Raw genomic sequence first — 18,985 nt, forward strand, 5'->3', positions numbered from 1 at the left:
GTCTTACATGAAATCTTCAACACACAGTGGGGTTCCCACTGTTCAGTGGTGTCCCCCCAGCCCTTGGTTTCATTCTACCAGTTGACTCCTGTTGCACCACAGTACTTTTTACAGAATACATAACCAAACATGACAACTTCCAGACTGAATGCAGAGGGTAAAAAATGATTAAGTTTTATTCTGCAAGGGTTAGGAAGCAGTAAGATACTCTCTAATTTTAAAGGTCATGCTATTATGCTTGGCTATTGCCTTGAGAAGGCTGTTGTGGAAAAAGGTAACAGGGTACCAATAATATTTTTGTTTCCAACATCTCTCCATGGTATTTTAAAAACATAGGTGCCAGTGGAACTCAGGGATTTTGTACGGGTAACCCTTTCTTTGTATTCCTTGGTATCTAAACTATTTGGTTGGGGCTTAATACCACCCAGAAATGACTGCACTCAGCATTGTCAAGGTCTGGAAATAACCTTCATACTGCCATGATTTTCCAAATCCAGACATTACTATTGTCATGCCCATTCCACAAGGGTGGGAAAAAATGCCACCCTATTTTTCCTATTTGTCTTATAAGAATGTAGACTCTTAAATTATTCTGCTGGATTTCTTGTTAATAGCTGATCACAGATTTATAACTTTGGATTAAGAATCTTATTGTCTTTTCCATGCCCTGGTGTAATCATATTTTCCTGCTTTTATGCATATGTTTCTTGACTTCCAAATAAACCTATTAACAGAGAGTCTACATCTTCCACTGTGCCTTTATCACAGCTATGATACCTGTCTTTGATCATCCTTTCTTGGTATTGTTTTCTCCTCCTCAAATTGTTCATTTTTATCATGAATGATATTATGTTCCCCTGTCAGGGAACAAAATGTATTTTGAGTCAATTTACTAAAATAGTCACTGCTAAGTGTTATATTTGGACAAAGTTGACACCTTTGACATTTTCTAAAATGGCAAAAATAACTGTATTTAAGGTATGATTTATGGGTACTGTATGTCAAAGGAATTTCTATGCTATTACAGTTTCTGATGCAGCAATCCCACTCCTTCAATGAACAAATTGCTGATAGCACAGCTAATTAATGCTTTATTAGTTTTCTGTGGTCAATTACAAAAAGTTATAAAAAAGTAAAATGCAATTTAATAATAAAGAACTATGTGGTTCTTGTTTCTCAGAACTGCTTTGTTTTTTGCATGTGGAAGAAACAATTTCTACACAGCTCAGTTTTATAAGACACATTCCCTCCCCCCCACCTCTAAGTAAGAGCAACTCCTATGATTAAAAAGCAGACTGGAGTCTTTAAATGTCTTTCTGATTGCTGGCCTCTATTAAAAACTTCTTAAAATAATAGATAGGTTTAATTCCTCAAGCCAAAGAAAAATTGTATCATCTTAAGTATTTTCCATATTTATTATATTGATGAGATTTGGCTACTGAGAAAAAAAAAGGAAGTAAAATCTCTTGTATTGCAAGTTTTAAATGTACCAGGCTAAGGTTTACTTAATTAGAACCTCCAGGCAAAAAAGGAGCCCTTTTTTAAATTCTGTGAATCTTAATATGCTAAATAATGCAAAGCTTCAACTCTTCAAGCATGAGACACACATCTGGCAGCTTAACATTTAAATTACAGGAAAAAAAACCACTTCAGTAGTAATTTTCATGAAGAAAAGAATGGGAAATGTATTACAACTAAATTTAATTTCTTTTTAGATTTTTCATCCTGTCTAATTGCAGGCATTTCCCATCCTCTCTTTTATTTATTTATTTCCATACAGATTTTTTCTGTACTTTTTATTGATCTTTAATTTGAGCAGCTTCTTACTATTACAGCCATTGAAGAATTACACTGTGTTTTTACTTAGCAAAAATTGTTCAGAGAAATCTATGAGGAATTAAAGTAATGAGCTCACTGGTATAGAAAGAAAAGAGCATTCAGAGCCTTACAAATAAAATATAAAAAGAGCATGTCATGATTAAATAACAGACTTGAGTTCCTTCTCCCTCCCATTTCTTAAATGTAGAATATTATTGTTTTCTTTATTCTTTTTATTGTCCCATTTTTTTTGCCAAGATAATTACTGCTTTGTTCCTTTGACTCCAAAAACATTGTTAAAATATTCATCATTTCAGCAAGACTGTTTGGAAACCCATTTTTGTATACTGGGGGGGGGAGGAAGAAGAAAAATTAAACAAAGAAAACCACAGGAACCATCTTTACAAAGGTGTATTTATATTTTAATGTATGTTTATGGGTTCATATGCGTATCCCATACACAAATACATAGACACAGTTTGAACAGCATGTGTGCACACACGTGACATACCCAGCAGCTGCATTTTATGCTGTTTCACTGATTTCAGTAGACCTCTGCTTTCTCCCCAGATGATGTAAATACCTGCAAATCCCTCCTTCACTATGAATGTTCAACCTGTACCTGTGTGTATATATATGTAGAAAGTAAGAAAGATATCCATGGGTGTGCACATAGATACACAGGCCTAAAACTGTGACATTGTATATGCATATCTTGTGTATCAACCTCTGTAACACCTAAGAGCAGATCCTACCGCTACTATGATTTTAAATACACTTGACTGTCTTCTACTACGTGGAACTCAAAATAACTTAAAAGGAAAAAACTTGAAATCATTATTAAGTGTGTTTTTGGTTTATCCTCCATGTGTCATACATTAAAAAGGGTAATATAGACCTTTATTTCTGCCACACCCCTGCTTGCTGTGATGTGGGAGTACATTTTTGTTCATTCCACAGGTCACTGCTTTTCAGGAGCTTGAGGGACATGTGAATTGTGTTTTCTAAGCAAAGTTTATTCGAGCACTTTGTGCCTCATTCTTGATCCACAGCTATGTCCATATAAGAAAATTAACCTTCTGTCTTCTGAAGAACACTTCCTGGGGCGTTTGAAATACCCTCCCATGTAATTCTTCTTGTGTCTTCTAGTCTTTCTTTATTTTTACTTTTCCCCCCATTTTATGTCTATGCAATTTTTATTTCCAACACCACAGGTCCCTGCATTTATCATACTAACACTTTCAGAAATCAGGAGAGAAATAACCACCTATTTATAACCCAGATGGAGGAGGAAAAATGATCAACCTGAAGTCAGTCAGGATCTTGTTGGGAGAGGGACCAAAACCCATCTGCTTCCTTTCCAGAGCTTTATCTTATGCGCTAATATAAAAATAATTAATGTTTGGGGTTTTTTTTAAATTACAGATGATTGCCAAGATTGCCACAGCAGTGCAGACAATCACTGTGGTTCATTTTGGCTGAAGGAAGTCCAAGGAGAACATCACAAGGTACTGGTCTTGATATGAACATCACCATCTCACTTAAAGCTCACAGAGAAGCCATTGGAGCGTCTACGTATGCCATTTGAGAATGATTTGTGGGCTTGCTTGCTGAGGTTGTTGTGCTTTTTTAATCTATCCCTGTGAATTTTTTATAGCCACAATAATGCTTCACATGTCCAGGTGTATTGCTGTCTCCTGTGTAGGTCTGTAGGGAGCTAATCTCTCCAGCAATGAAACTTCAAAGGAGTAGTAGAAAAGCCCACTGAGTAATTGAACAACAGAAGCTTGATCAAGCTGCTGGATAATTTTATTTCAGTGATGTGTAAGCACGAGATAGGTTTCCTAAGCATGCATAAGCTTCAAGCTCTCGTGTATTTGTGCAGAAGACCTCTACCATCAGAAGCTTTTAGTATAGGTATTTGTAGTATCCTGGTCAAGGACATCATTAATTTGTGGACAAATATTGTGTCATCAGTGCAAGTTACCATGGAATTTTATCTGCAACATGACAATGCTTTCTGGGTGAGATGCTACCGAAACTTTCAGATTTAATGTAAATCCTGAGAACTAAGACACAAAGAAGACTCTGTATTCCTAAAAATTGCTTCTCCCTGCACTGTATTATTAAATTAGGTATTTTCCAATGACAGTTGCAATTTTTTCTCTGTAAGTGTTGCTCCACTTCTATCCTTAAATCAGCGTGGCTGCGGTGAATGAACTGCAAACATGAATATTCAAATTAATCATTCTGGTAATTTGTCTCACCCTGTTCTAGATACACTCTGAAGCATTTTTAATGCTTTTAATTGCCCATAGGAAAAAAATCACCACAGTAGTCAGAGTACCCACAGACTTGTGTGACTACTAGTATAGCACAAATACTCAATGGCTGGGGATTATAATTGCAGCTTTTAACTTCAGTAGGGTGATGATCTATATTTTGTGAGCAAAACCAGATTGGCCAACTGGAAATTCTCTGTCTTTTCAATGTCTAAGTTTCCAAGTGATTTGCTTTTTCAGGAAGGTAACGATAACTTGAAGAAAACAGAGTTACATATAAATGTAGCTGCAGACTGAGGTGTGCATGTGTGTGGGTGTTTAGCCATATATCTCCAGGAAGGATGATTTAAGGACCAATGGAGAGGGTGTAATGGGCAAAGCAACCCGACCCAACCCATGGGAGTGGCAGAGTGAAATTCATTTCCTACAATCCCATAATAACACAATGTCTTTGAACAAAATGTCATGGTCTTATAGGAGCCTCAGTTGTGGGTGGCTCTCAAAGCCACATTAAAGTGACCTGGTTTCAGTGAGGTGCATAAACCCATGGGTAATTCGGCACTGTCTAGTCCCTTTGGACTCAGTGAAATGACTCACAAGCTTACAGTTATTGACATGTTTGAATAGATTTCTGAACTGAGCCTCTTACGAGAATCTTCTGCACAAAAGAAATGTGAGCATGTGAAATCTCCTTTCAGAGGTTGTGAGGGCCCCTCATTTTTAATGGGATGAGTGTACCCTAATATTCAGAGAGAGACTTGTTTTAGCATGTTCAAGATTTAGGCATTTGGCCTGATTTCTATAATTAGGGTCTACTTGTGTCTCTGGATACTATTTTCTAAAATAATTTTGCTTAACAATCATATATAGGAAACCATAACAAATGTAAAGAAAAGACTCAAGGAAGAAGACAGAAGTACACGTATTGGTTCATTCTCCTCAACAGTCCCTTTCTTTTTGTAAACAGATATTTTAAATTTATGGGGTTTTGTGTAGTAAAAGGAATCAGAAAGATCTTTGAGTCTGATCTCAACTTTTTGGGGATGTCTCTGCTTTGCCCTCCCTGCCCCCAAATTCATCTATGCTAGAGTTGCAAGTGGTCTCTCACTGAGTGTATTCTGAGTGGTGGGCATTAGCAACAACTTAACCTGTGTTGTAACGAGTGTGCAAACCACTGCATCTATTACGATATTGAATGGAGCAATAAAAGAGAGAATGCTCATGGTCAGTGATTTCTGAGAGAAGTAAAATATATTCTGTGGTTATAATGCCATCCTCATGCCGATGACTAGTTTCTGCTTTTTGTACCTCAGAAAAGAGCAAACACAGTCTCAGAGAAATTAACTCGTAATACTCTTTAACACCTTTAGGATTTGTGTCCCTAATAATGTCTTTACATCTGCTTTGCACAGGAATAGTTTCATGGAGACAATGTCAGTGCAAGAAAGGTACCTTGTACACACTACCCATTCTGAAACCTTGACTTCTAGGGAATAAGGCTGGACAGTCACGTGGCTGAAATTCAAAATGTGCACGAGATCTGTGTAATCCAAGATTCAGAATACAAATTTACCTTTTAGAGCAGAATGGTTTACAGAGTCAAAAAAAAAAAAAATCTTTGTAGTTTGCCTAATTAACAAAGAGTGAAGTGATGTGACTGCAACAATGCATCCCTCCCCTTGTCCTCTCTGGACTTGTTCACTAAATGTTAACAAACCCTTTAGAGTTTGGTTTTTTGCCTGGGAAGGTATTAATAGATATCTTTGTTGCAGTCACCTGCAGATGTTTGTCTGGTAAATTACAACTTCATTGTGTCTCTTGGTGGAAGTGATGTTTGGCTTTCTGTCCAGGGGCGATAATGCCAGACATCCAGGGAATCTGGCAATTAATTCAGAGAGGTGATGCAGTGCTGAATCAGACCCTGTGCATGCAAAGTTGTTATTCCAGGGATGAGCACACATCAGGATTCTCTACTTTGTAGCTCAAAGGGTAGTTTATTTAAACTATCACCAGCACTGAAAGATACAGTACTGTCCCTCTCCTTTGTGCTGGCAACCAGGGAAGGGTGGCCTGGATAAGAATGGGTCCAGCTGAGAGCTAACACAGTTAATTAAAGAAAAAGAAAAAAAGAGAAGCCAAACAGTATTAATTCCATTCCCAGATCAGTTCCCTCCATATGGCTTACTATGTACATGTCCAGATTTTTGCACTGACGGAGTGTGGTGTGCCACACAGGAAAAAACTAGCACATATAGGAAGACTGACTGACTGCTGGTATCACCGTGAGCTTGCATCTCCTTGAGAGGGTTTGTCAAACCACAGCCTTATAGGACCATAAATCAATTCACAGAAAAATAATCTGTGTGCATCTCCAGGCCCCAGGATTTTAGAAGGTTGTAAAGGTCTTTTGGATGTGTCCAGAGGAGGGGAAAATATGGGGGTGGAAGGCACGTCCTGTCAGGAGTGGCTGAGGACTTGTCTAGCTTGGAGAAAAGGAGTCTCAGGGGAGCCTTGTTGTTCTCTACAGCTTCCTGGGGAGGGAAAGTGGAAAAGGAGGTGCTGAGGTCTTCTTGCTGGTCCCCAGTGACAGGGCATGTATGCACCAGGGGAGGTTCAGACTGGACAGCAGGAAGCAATTTTTTATTTAGAGGGTGGCCAAAAGCCTGTAATCTACTTAGAGAGGTAGTTGATGCCCTCATCCTGTCAGTGTTTAAGAGGCATTTGGACAATGTTCTTAACAGCATCTTTAACTTTTGGTCAGCCCTGAATTGGAACACAGATGTTTGTTGTAGGTCCCTTCCAACTGAAATAGGCTAGTCTATTCAAAGTGTTTTGAGCCAACTTTGCCACTGCTGGTTCCCACGTTTGTTATAGAGTGAAAACAGAGCTAGAATTCAGAGAAGCTGGCACCTCTTACTTTGCTAGCTGTTTTCAGCTGATTACCTTAGTATTCTAATTTGTTTCTTCTTTTCATTTAAAGGTCAGCTGGAATAACCCACCTGCCCAATGTTATGAAGAAAAATCAGGTCCTGAGAACAATGACAACCGAGAAGAAGGGAAAACATCCACAGAGAGCAATTTTTATTTGGAAGACTTGGAGAAATATACCTTTTCTGTGTGGTAAGTGATCTCAGCATCAAATAGTTTCACAATCCAAAAGTTTGTCTTGCTATACGTGTATTACAGAGGTATCTACATTTAGATGAAAGTTATTAGGCTAAAAAAAACCCCGAAAACCAAAAAAAAACCCTGAACCAGAAAACCCCCATGGATTTTCTTTTGACTTCTTAGTAATATTTATGATGAAGTTGAGTTAAAAAAATTGGAAGCACTTTTTGTCTGAGAATGCAATTTTGACATTGCTGCATTGTTTTGAGAAGCTGTGTCAGGGAAATAAAGGCAAGATGATTTCTACCATAATCTTTTCAGCATTTTAAGAGCAATACACTACCTTTTCTGGATGTTACTTTAAATATTATTACTGTTCTCTGTAATAAAATACACATATGGGGAATGACTTAAAATGAATAGATAAATTAAAGTGAAATTAAAAAGGCTACATCAAAATGAAATCTTTTCATTTACTTATAATTATATTTCCTGGAATTTCATCTAGGTAATTGCAAAAGTTGGACAGTTATTTGTAATTAGTAAAAAAACAATGAAGACCCAATCCTGCACTAAATGAAATGATCTGATAATATTTCATATAGCTCCCTATTGTGCTTTGAATATTCAAAACCCAGGTGTACATTTCTGGCACCCATGATCTTCTGCAAATCAGCCCCTAGAGTTTCAAATAAAGCATCCAGAAAACAAACATCAGAATAGGGTGTATGTCTGTGAAAATTTAGTTTTAAATTACTTCCCTATCAAAACATGAGACAGGATTATCTCACAGGCAAGCCAAGCAGCCTTCAACCTCACTAGTGCTGTCTGTGCCCTGCTCTCACTTGCCACATTCACTTGGTGCCTTTAAAATTGGCAGGAAGTCAGGTAAAGACCTTACAGACACAGAATGCATTTTCACCGTAGTAATCTGCATTCAGCCCTAGAGGTGATTGACCCTGAGTGCTGCAGAAGGCAGAAATCAGGTAGAAAAATAACACACACTCATATAATTAGGCTTTCATAATTCTGCTGAATTAATTATGGTTATTTTGGACAATTAAGGACTCCCCCATCCTGGCCATAATATAAGAATAGATTTTAGAGTAGCAGTGCTCATCCAAATATCCTTGCCAGCTCCCACTGTTTCGTTTTACCTACCTCAATTTTCAAATAAAATTAACCAAATTATCATCAATTATCTATCTCAAGGTGCTTGCTTTCTGTAGTGGTGAACTTCACTTTCTCTCTTCCGTGTCTTGTAGAGTTACAGTGATAAAATTAATATTTAATTGTATATGTCCCATCCCTGGAAACGTTCAAGGCCAGGTTGGAGGGAGCCCTGAACTGTCTGGCGGAAGGTGTCCCTGCTCATGGCAGAGGGTTTGCAACTAAATGGCTTTTAAGGTCCCTCCTAACGTAAACCATTCTGTGGTTCTGTCTACCTTTAAAGTCAGCAGCATTGATCCTTTATTCTTTCCAAAGTTGTGCAGCTTGAAAGTGTTGGGAAAGGGGCCCAACTCCACCCATATCAGCCTGGTCCCGGGCTTTCAAGCCCGTGGCCTTTGTGATTGCACAAGGTATCTGGAGGAGCAGAGGGGACAGGCTCTTGTTTCAGTTGCCATGCACCTTGCCTTCTGATTTGGGAAAGAGGAAAAAATTACTGCTTTTTCTTCCATTTCCTTTTCTATTTCTTTTCTTTGTCCTTTCTTAGGCAGCTCAGCTGTCCCTGAGCCCCATGCCTGCAGGGACACTGAATTTGCCAGGGCAGGCAGAGTTATATTCAAGCACAGGAATTTACAGGGCATGAACCGGATCTTCCTGGTACAAAACAAAGGAAACAAGGCATGTGTCAGGGTGCTGCCTGTCCTAGGTGAGGCCATCATCTTGTTATTTCAATATGCCATTCTATTTACTGTATCTGTCATCCTGTTGGAAATAAGGACCAGTTCTTGCTTTATTTACTTATTTGTTATGTTCAGGTCCCATGAGGTTAGAACAAAACAGAATTTAGAGGGAGGGAATATCTTTGCTTTCTTCTTCACTTGTGGTCATCATATTTATCATAAAGAAAAAAAAATAGGAAAATCAAATTACTCCACTCTTGGTCAAGTAATATAGGTATTACACATAGCATGCCATGTAAACAATGTGTCCTTAATAATATATTTTTAAAACATAGAGTTAATTCAGGTAATTTCCCCAGAAATCTGATACCTTGTGAGCTGTTAATTCCATTTGTTACTATACCAGCATGATGTTTCAATTGTTGCTCACTTCTGTCTCTCTCCTCCTTTCCTTCTGTCTTACTTTCTCCATCAAAGGACATCAACTCCTCTTTGTCTGTTTCCAGACTTTCCTCTCTGCTACAATTGCTACCTTTTAAAAAATGCAATGCAAGATAATTAGCTACTACAAAAATTTTTAATAGCACTGTAGATCTGGGGGCAGCTTAGATCTCCATAAACTTCAGAGTTTTAGATGCTCCAAGATGCAATCTGAGCAATTTCCTTGATCTTTTATTGCAGCTGGTAAATCATTTATTGGGCTAGGTTATTTTACAAAATCCTCTTAAAAAAAAAAATCCCATAAAATGTATTTATCATAAAATACTGCATGACCAACAGTCTTCAAAGTTGTACATACCCTGTATTAATTAAAAGCTAGTGTTGTACTGTGACAAGTTAAAAGTATCCACTGTCTCAGTCTCTCTCTTCCCCCCCCACTCCTTGCCTCTCCCCATGATTTTTCTCTCTTCTTTTCTTTCTCTCATATTCTCTTCTCTTTTAAGGCTTGCCAAAGGGGAGATTGGTGAGTATGAGCAAGATATTCTTTAGTGATCACAAATATTTTTCTGATAATTGTGATTTTTTTGTTTTGTTTTGTTTCCATTGCTATAGCATGCTTGTCCTTTTCCATTTATATTAATTTGACAGTGGTGTCTCACATCCGTAGGCCATAGTCAAACCTCCTTACAGTGGGCATTATACACATGTGTAATAAAAAGACCATTTTGGCTGCAGAAGCCCACAGGCTTCAGCTTCGATCTTGCAGCCTACACGAGTGATTCTCCCACTGTGCCCATGCACAGCCTTGCTGAGAGCAGCAAGCTTTTGCTTGGGTCCAGTCAGTTGAGGCTGAGGAGGATGAATCTGAAAGATAAGGTGAGGGCAAAGAGGTTAAGACAACAGACAAATGTGGTCACATATTGCAGGGCCATCCGTGCTGCTGAGGTGGTCAGCTGCAGTCACAGCCTGGTAGATGCTAGATGCTCACCAAGTGCTTTGCTCACCTTCCTGGAGAGCCCACCCCAGGACCTTGCCTTGCACCACAGCATCACTGAACCTCCATTCTCTGAGATTTAAGTTCCTGGAGCTAAAAGCCTGTGCAACCTGCAACAGAAGATCAATATCATTTATGACTATTGTCTGAATAATACGGGTGAGATCTGTAACCTTGCGAGAAAAGGAGGAAAGTTTGGAGGAATTTTGACTTTGCAGCCCAAAACCTGCTGTCAGAAGCTCTCTAGCTCTCTTCTTCTATTCCCTGAAACTAGCAAAATTTGAGAAAAAAGATGTTTTTGATGACTATTTGTCACCGTAAAGCCAGATTTCCTGAACATGCATAAAAAACCAGATGTGGGAAATAATTTCAATGCTTCAATGTTTTAACATTGCTTTTTATATATAGTTCTAGAGGAGATGTGAAAAAGACCCCAGATTTCAAAAACCTCCATTTTCTTAATACAAAAAAAAGATAATGACATATACACTTTCTGTGACTTTTGGAATCTTCAGGCTTGAGTTTAGATATAAATACTAGCAGTTTCAATTGCCAACAACTTATCATCAAACACAGCTCTCAAGGGTTAATATTACACACTAATATAAAAGTAACGATCATCCTTTGTCTCCATGTAATTAGCTTTTTAACAACGTGCCTGTAGCTCATACCCAGGCTAAATGCTGCTTTGAAATATTTTCTTCTCAACTCCAAATGTGTTAAGCTGACTCTGGCCAACTTCTATAAAACCAATTAATTGTAGGGCACTGCCTTTTGGGGGGGAGTACCCAGTACCCCACGCAGCAGTGCCATGTGTTGCTCAGGGTGGCTTGGTTGCAGGCTGGTCAGTCCAGCACCAGTGCAGGACCAGACAGCATCTTGATGCAGGAGACAGGCTGGTGTCCCGTTTCACACAGGCATCAATCAGAAATAAATCCTATCTAGAGTCACATTCTTGCATTTCTGGAATCCAGGGCATTGGGCCAGGCTTTGTTTCTCACATACACCCGTCAGAAGCAGATGCAGCCCTTGTTCAAGAGAGGTAGCAAGCAGAGGGAGAGGACAAAGCAGGCTCTTGGCAGGCATGTGACAGCCTGGGTAGGGTGAACAAGGTTGAATCCCTTTACAAACCTGCCTCAGCACCTGTAGACTTCATGATTTTTATTAATTTTTTTCTTCCAACTCGAGAAGGATACTGAGCGGCAGGAAGAGTTAACGGTAAAGAGCACAATATAGTAAATTTGTTTTTTATATAAAGACAATAAACTTTCCCTTTATAATACACATGTGATTTGACATTGAAATAAATGCAGATGCTTCTTTGCTTGGTGTATTCCCTGTTGTGCTTTTTAAAACACCTTCACATATGGTTTTCCTCATTCCTGTGAAGCTGCTTGTTGTTTATGTCATACAAATAGAACAGATTGAATTTATACCAAGTTAGGAGGGTGATGAATCCTACGTTAGAGGAAAATCCTTGTCTGAGTGTTTTGAATTTGTTCAAAATTAGTGTTGCCTATTAAAAAATTTCCCTGGATTGTCCCTTGAGCTTTCCTAAAGTAAAAAAAAAAAAAAAAAAAAATTCTGTGGCTGCCTATAAATGCAACCTTTTATTCAAATATGTAACATTTACCTAAAATCAAAGGTCAAATTTTACCAGTTTTTTATAGCTGCTCTTGTAGGATCTCTTTCATGCACCATATATAAAATATTGCCATTAAGAGCGGACATTCAACTTCCTTTGTGAAAAGCAGAATAACCCTTTATTGCTTGCTTTAAAAAGTGTTAATCTTTTAAAAATTTCTCAGTAACTTCTGATAGTCCACCTAAACCCTGTTTCATTGTTTCTAATGCCATTTTGAAATATAAACAAAGGCAGGCCAAGCTTGAACTCTTAGGAGAAATCAGAAGTCCCACTGTTTTCTTTGAATGCTTTCCAATCTTTCACGTTATTTAGTTGTGTGAGCACAATTCCCTGATTCTGGAATCTTTGTGGGACTTTTTTTTGTAGGCAAGTCTCAGCAGTACACAACTCATGTTTTTGTTTGGTTTGGGTTTTTTTAACATATTCAGGTATTAGGTGGTGTTTGGTACATGTTCTCAAATCTTTGAGGATTGAGTTTTACAGCAGACAAGTACATATTTCTGTGGACTTTTTGCTTTAGTCTTGGTTTCATGGATGATTTTTCTGTTAGAGGAGAAATTTACATTTTGGAAAATAATTCTATGGACAAATCATTTAATATGACTATGGCATCTTTCCTATGCAATCTAATTTTTCTGAAGCTGTCAGTTTCTTCTTTTATTATATAATGTAATTCTTAATTGGGCAAATTCCAATGAACTGCACATATTCAGAGATTTCATTTCTTTTTTCTCTTGTGCAATGGAAGAATTATTTCCCTGTTCTGGTTCATTGTGGTAAAATTTTGCCAATGAAAATTGAATGAGAAATAAAGTGTTTGGAAACAAATTTGAAATCAACAAAAATTTATTTCAAAATTAATCTAAACTGGTGGGAAGAAAGATGGGAAACAAACTTCTAAGGATTGAAAATACATGAAACATGAGTCTTTGCTAAGAACTGTTTTCTCTGGGAATCTTTTGCAAAGCCCTCCAATATCTATGCACACTCTTAATTTTGCCAGGGTTTGATATTCTTATGGTGATGGAAAACATGTGCTATTGCAGTTACCTATGGACTTAATGCAATTATACATTATTATAATTTTATTTATCTGTTCAGAGTGAGAGAAAGAGTTGAGAGCCAATGCCTTTCCTCCTGCAGGTGCCAGACCTGCAGAACTCCACCAGCTGAGAGAGGGCCTCTAGCAATTGAGAAGAGAAACTAGTGATACAAAAAATCAGTTGAGAGTGTCAGTTGAGAGTCATCAGTGACTGATCAGTTACAATTACACTTACCTTAGGGAGATGTTTGTCTGTTTGGTTGGTGCTCCTTTTTTTCTTTTCTGCTGGCTTTAATGTTCTTGAGCAGAAACGAGTAGTGAGCTCAGTCATGGAGCAACTTCAGTACAAACACAAAGTTTTCCTAGAGATCTTGTCAAGGGAATTGTGTACTTGCCATCTGGTTATGAGTAATGGGGCTGAAAGAGCAGGGAAGATGCTCCCTAGTGCTGGAGCAGTTCACAGTTTGACCTAGACCTCTCCAGGATTGTGCGTTCATAATTGCCCGCCAAAACACACTTTCTGCTCGTTTCCTCCATCTTGGAGAATTCTTGTCTGGTAAAAGTAAAAAAATATGGTTCAAATTTGGTAATAGTAGGGGGAAAACTGTGTATGACTACCATGCAGCTCTTTGACAATAAATTGCTAATTTATCTTCTTAAATATGGGGAATGCTGAGTCTCCAGTTACCAAGCAATGTGGACTCACAATGTTGTTGGAGCCTTTGCCATGAGTGCAGTCAAAATACCTTCTAGAGAGCACAGCCAGCTTTTCTCTCTCACAGGCATTTCACACAATTCAGCTTGGATTCCTGCTCAGCACAAAAACACTTTTTGACCTAGCTGAATTGCCCTTTGGTTTGTTCAGACTCATAGGAGAATAGAAGACTTGGGAAACTGGCTGTGAAACGTCGAGTTGGGAGAGATGTGGTTGTTGTTTGTCATTTAATAAACATTTTGTTTTCATGAGCTAGAAAAGATGACATTACTGATGACTAGTGGAGAAAAGCGAAGCTATAAGTGTGCCATACATGGTCATCTCTAATGAATAGAATGAATAAAAATAATAAGTGCATTACATAGCTAACTGTCACATCTTCAGGGCACTACAGTAAATAAGTGGGAGTTATACATGTGCATTAGTAGCAAAATAGGTACCACACTTAGGATCCTATTGAGTACAGTGTGGAGAGAAAAATATGATAGATTGCTGCTTTTTATCTGTCACTGCTGTGGCACAGAAGCATAGACCATATGTATGTAAAATGACTTTGTTATTTCAGTAAATTCTCTAAGTCTTTCTGTTGTAGCCTGTAGCAAAATGAATAAGTAGCTGAAGATCCTAGTGGGATAGTTCTGATTTTATCAGAATAAAATACCTCGGCAGAGGCATAATTATTATTAAATATACAGTGATGTGTGACAAAACAGCCAGAGAAGTTAGCAGGGTTTCTGCTTTTACAGGTTTTCAGTACAAATTGAGATGCTTCACAAAGGGTGGGAACAAGAAGCCTGTAATGGTGAAGCTGAAAAGAGCAGAAAACTTTGGGCAAATGTAGGCCTTGTTTACTGTGACTCTTGTTTCTTATTTCAGAGCTGATGATAAAAGTGTGGATGACAGTCAACATGCTCCTCCTCAATCACCTAGTGGAACCAATATTTCTTGCGTTCTATTTTGTCCTTCTTTGGGTAAAAATACAGCATCTCCCTCTCTGGCAAAGTCAAATTTGGGTAGGGTGGAGATGAGGAAGGTGAATCGGAGACAGCAGAGAGGATCTGCCATTTGCCTGGCCTTGGATCTGAATATTCAAACCAAACTGCCAGGTTTGGGAGTCTGGTTACAAAATTCTGAATAAAATGCCATCTATCTGCCCTGTGATTTAAGAGGAAGTCCAGCCAGTGAGGAATTTACAGTCGTCATGCTTAATTCTTATGACAGTGTGAATCACTGTCTTGAACTTAGTTTTTGAACAGACTAGGTAATCCTCTGGTGTACTTTGTCTTCATAAGCTTTTCAGCCTGGTATCTAGATTTATCCCAGTTTTTGGTTTAGGTATCTGCTGAGGGCTAATGACTGAAAACATGCCAGACTGTTTTATGGAATTAACAGTGGTGAAACTCCTGGTTCAGCTATTCTTTCTTGCAGCTGTACTGAATGCTACGTCTTTCTCACAATGAGAAGAGATGCTCTTCCCGGCTGTTAATTCTCCAGTCTAAACCGCTGCAGGGGAAGAGAGTTGGGGATGGAAAAAAAAATCCCATTCCTTCATCAGTCCCATTACTCAGAAATAGAGGTCAAGCTATTTTACAGAGCTTTTAACTAACTACTAATGTAATTTGTTCTGCATTGTTTGCCCATTAATCCAAAAATTACTTTTCCCTTTGAAGCTTGCTTTATGTAGAGGAAACAATGCCACCCTTAACCATTATGTGTATCATTTTATGCTGGATAACTGTCTGTTTTTATTTGCCTTGCATCTCGGTTAAATGTAGCACAGGAGCCTTTGAGCATCTTTGGTTGCTTGGTAAGTTATAATATTTCAAAGTTGGAATAATTTCTGTTTCAAAACATTGTATCATGATCCTCATCTTCTAAAAGACACTTGGATGTATGTTCATACCACAAATATTCAATTTAGCCTTAGATGTGCCAGGAATTCTGAGGAACTAAAGGATTCTCTTGTCTCTTAGAATATGCCTTTCTCACTAAAAATACACACATCAGATATAGAGTTTGACCTACAAAATGTCAGAGAGTGAAAGATATGTATTCAGTCCAGTTTATCACGCATTTCACCATCCTGCACAGTGCATATGGAGAAACACTTCCCTATCTGTACATGCCTTATATACATAAACACATAAAAACACTTTCCAGTTTTCCCTGGGATAGTTATAAGAACCAGCATCTCCTCGGTGGTAGTGTCTCTCTTACGCCTCAGCTTTCAGAAAAAAAACCAGATATGATAAAGTAAAGGTTTAAAACCGAGAATGCCTGTATTTTTTCCTGAAGATTAACACTGAATAAATACTGGATTTCCAGATTTGTGGTCCTGAAAGAAAGTCAATAACTGATCCTGGAAATCAAATGGTCATCTAGTGGCTTTAGATGGAAATATGCTTCCTCGGTATTTTTAACCAGTCCCTAAGACTGATATTGTCATCATAGCAGGACTGTCCAAACAGTTGCCCAAGGAATGGCTCTACCCAGCATCTCAGTGCCTTCCAGCAATTCCTTTTGATTGTGTATCCCCAAAAGCTTAACGCCAGCTGTGTGGCAGTCACAGAGATGTGACTCTGCCACCGATCTGTGGAGTCATGGGAGTTTAAAAAGCCTACTCTAGTTCATTTGTAAATTGGCTATTATTTTTAGTTAGTTCCCCAGGTGAATGCATCCATGCTATGCTAATCAGTCTGAATTAATTCTAGGAGACAGTTTTCAAAGCAGCGTACAGCAGACTGGTGTCCCAGTGGTAGGTTCTCTCTTGTGTATTAGTGTGGAAACATGTTACATTAAAAGCTCTGTTTATTAGAGTATCCTCTTTATCTAAAGCACTGAGTCCATTTAACCTACTGTGCTAATTATTGTCCTAAAGATTTCCAGATCTGCATTTTTCTAACAAAAATTAACGGCAGAAGAAAAGATGAGTGAATGGCAAATTCAATGAGGTATGGCATGGACAACGTGAGAAATTCTGAACTATGAAATCAAGTGGCAAGGGAAGTAATATTTTAAGCCTGGCCCACACAAAACTGAGGCCATGTGGAATCTTCCCATTTGCCTTCACTGGGCTTTGGATCAGGCCCTGGAGATACCAACAATATTTCAAGGGTTTATGGTCATTTCTAACTTTGGAAACACTGCCAGGCTTCAAGAATAGGGACTGCATTCCACATGCAGCAGGAATAGCCTTTTCCCTACTTCGAGTAATGTTACAGGAACAATAAAAAATTCTTGCTACTGGGAATGCCAGGCTCTGTGGGACTTGGACGAGACCTGACATTTATACAGTTCATCACTACTGTAGATCAAGGAACGCTACTTTTAGCAAAGAATGCATATTCATTCTTTTTTGTTAACCTTTGCTTCAGTGCATTCATGACAAGATTGTATGGGTATGTAGCTGTGTTTTAACAGTTTTTTAATTTCAGTTGTTGCTTGAAGCACTACTCTGGAAATTAGACACTTTTAGTAGTTCAATTATTGTTGATTTATTCATCCCTCTTGTAGATACAGTGAATGTAGTTACTATAGTGAGGTTATCTAGTTCTGAATGCCAAATGCCAAGTTTCAGAGCTTACATCTTGGCAACTGCAAGACTTATTGGCTTGGAATTTGTCATGCCAGCAGTACTGCCTTGTAGCATTTATTTCACAGATTTTCATTAAATGGGGGAAGACAAGAGAGAATAGTGCTACTAGTGATGTGATGCATCAAAATGTTTACTAATGTTACAGGGAAATCAGCTCAAAATAACGTAACTCCAGGCTTCATTCTGCCATTTTCCTAGACTTCATTGGAAGAATAGCAACAATACACTAAATGTAAAACACATAATTATAATAATGCATAATAATGCTAATTGGGAAAAATGTTTTATTTAATGTTACCCACTTGGAAAAAATTGGAAAGTGTAGAAGAGCAAAATGAACTAAAAATACTGTATAATGTTTGGAACTTTCATTAACTTTGTTATAATTTCTCTTTTGGGGGCAATGAGTCAGCAGAAACTTGCTTAAGTTCCACCACCTTTAGAATCTGCTCTGAGTATTTTGCTAGACAGCAAATGCTGCAGTAACACAGAGGGGCAGATCCTCAGCTGAGGTAAGCTGTTCAAGTGCCATTTCCAGTGAAGTCATAACAATTTGCTTTGACTGAAGCATAAACTTTCATGCTAACCTGCTATAACACTTTCCATCACCATGTAGACTGTCTGCATGTGAAATATAATGCACCTAATGGCATTTAAATTAGCTATCATTGGAGGCATCTGTCATAGCATAATCTTTCCCAGTCATTTGTAAGGTCCTCTGCCATTTAGCCTCCCTCCACACTTCAGTGGCATCTCTTCTGCTGATGTTACCCTACTACCAAAGATATCACCTCTCATCTCATGTGTAGCTTTAACCCATGACTTTTACTCGTAGATAACTCCTCAGGATATCTGTGAAGTTTTTCCTCCAATCCCATCCTCCCCAAAAAGGCAGGTCCAAATCATTAACATCTAGCTCTGCTTGGAGTGATGATAACCTGAATCTGCTGAGACTAACATGTTTCTGTACAAAAACCACAGCCCTGTACATAGTTTTCAGCTTAGGTTTGTGTTTAATCCTTCACTGTGCAGTTTCAATGCTACAGTACAATCTCTCTGAAGCATGACTTGACAATTTTATTAGTTTGTGCAGCACCTTAGATGCTTATAGAATAACAAAACAAGGAATTTGGACTCATCATTTAACAACCACAGAACTTCAGCTGAAGGTCAGTGCACAGAGCTGGTTCTAATAGTTCAGACAAAATCTGCAGCAGGTGTCTGAGTATAGCTGATACAGTCAGTGGAATGATCCATAATCAGCTGATAAATAACATTATGTACCATAGCTGTTATTCTGTTTCACTGGCTGTCATCAACTAAAGATTCTGTCTTTGTTTAGGATTAAAATGAAAAATCACAGGCCTTTTTCTTAATCCTTAACTCACAGCTTCTCCCCAGAATGACAAAATCAAAGCTTTCAATTAGAAAAAGGAGTGTAAAGTTTTTTTTCCACTATGACTATTTCTTCCTAGAGGTTGAGGACAGTATTTTGCAC

At 38.2% G+C, this 18,985-nt stretch overlaps 1 protein-coding gene across 1 annotated transcript in view; it reads left to right on the forward strand.

Annotated features, from left to right (window-relative positions):
- LOC125328594 overlaps window positions 1–18,985 on the forward strand; it is a 184,900-nt gene that overhangs the window by 76,807 nt on the left and 89,108 nt on the right. Inside the window, exons 15-16 of the mRNA XM_048309507.1 lie at window positions 3,244–3,326; window positions 7,081–7,220. Coding sequence (XP_048165464.1) covers window positions 3,244–3,326; window positions 7,081–7,220 — 223 coding nt within the window. The remainder of the gene's footprint in view (window positions 1–3,243; window positions 3,327–7,080; window positions 7,221–18,985) is intronic.

This window comes from Corvus hawaiiensis, chromosome 1, assembly GCF_020740725.1.
Source record: "Corvus hawaiiensis isolate bCorHaw1 chromosome 1, bCorHaw1.pri.cur, whole genome shotgun sequence".
NCBI lineage: Eukaryota > Metazoa > Chordata > Aves > Passeriformes > Corvidae > Corvus > Corvus hawaiiensis.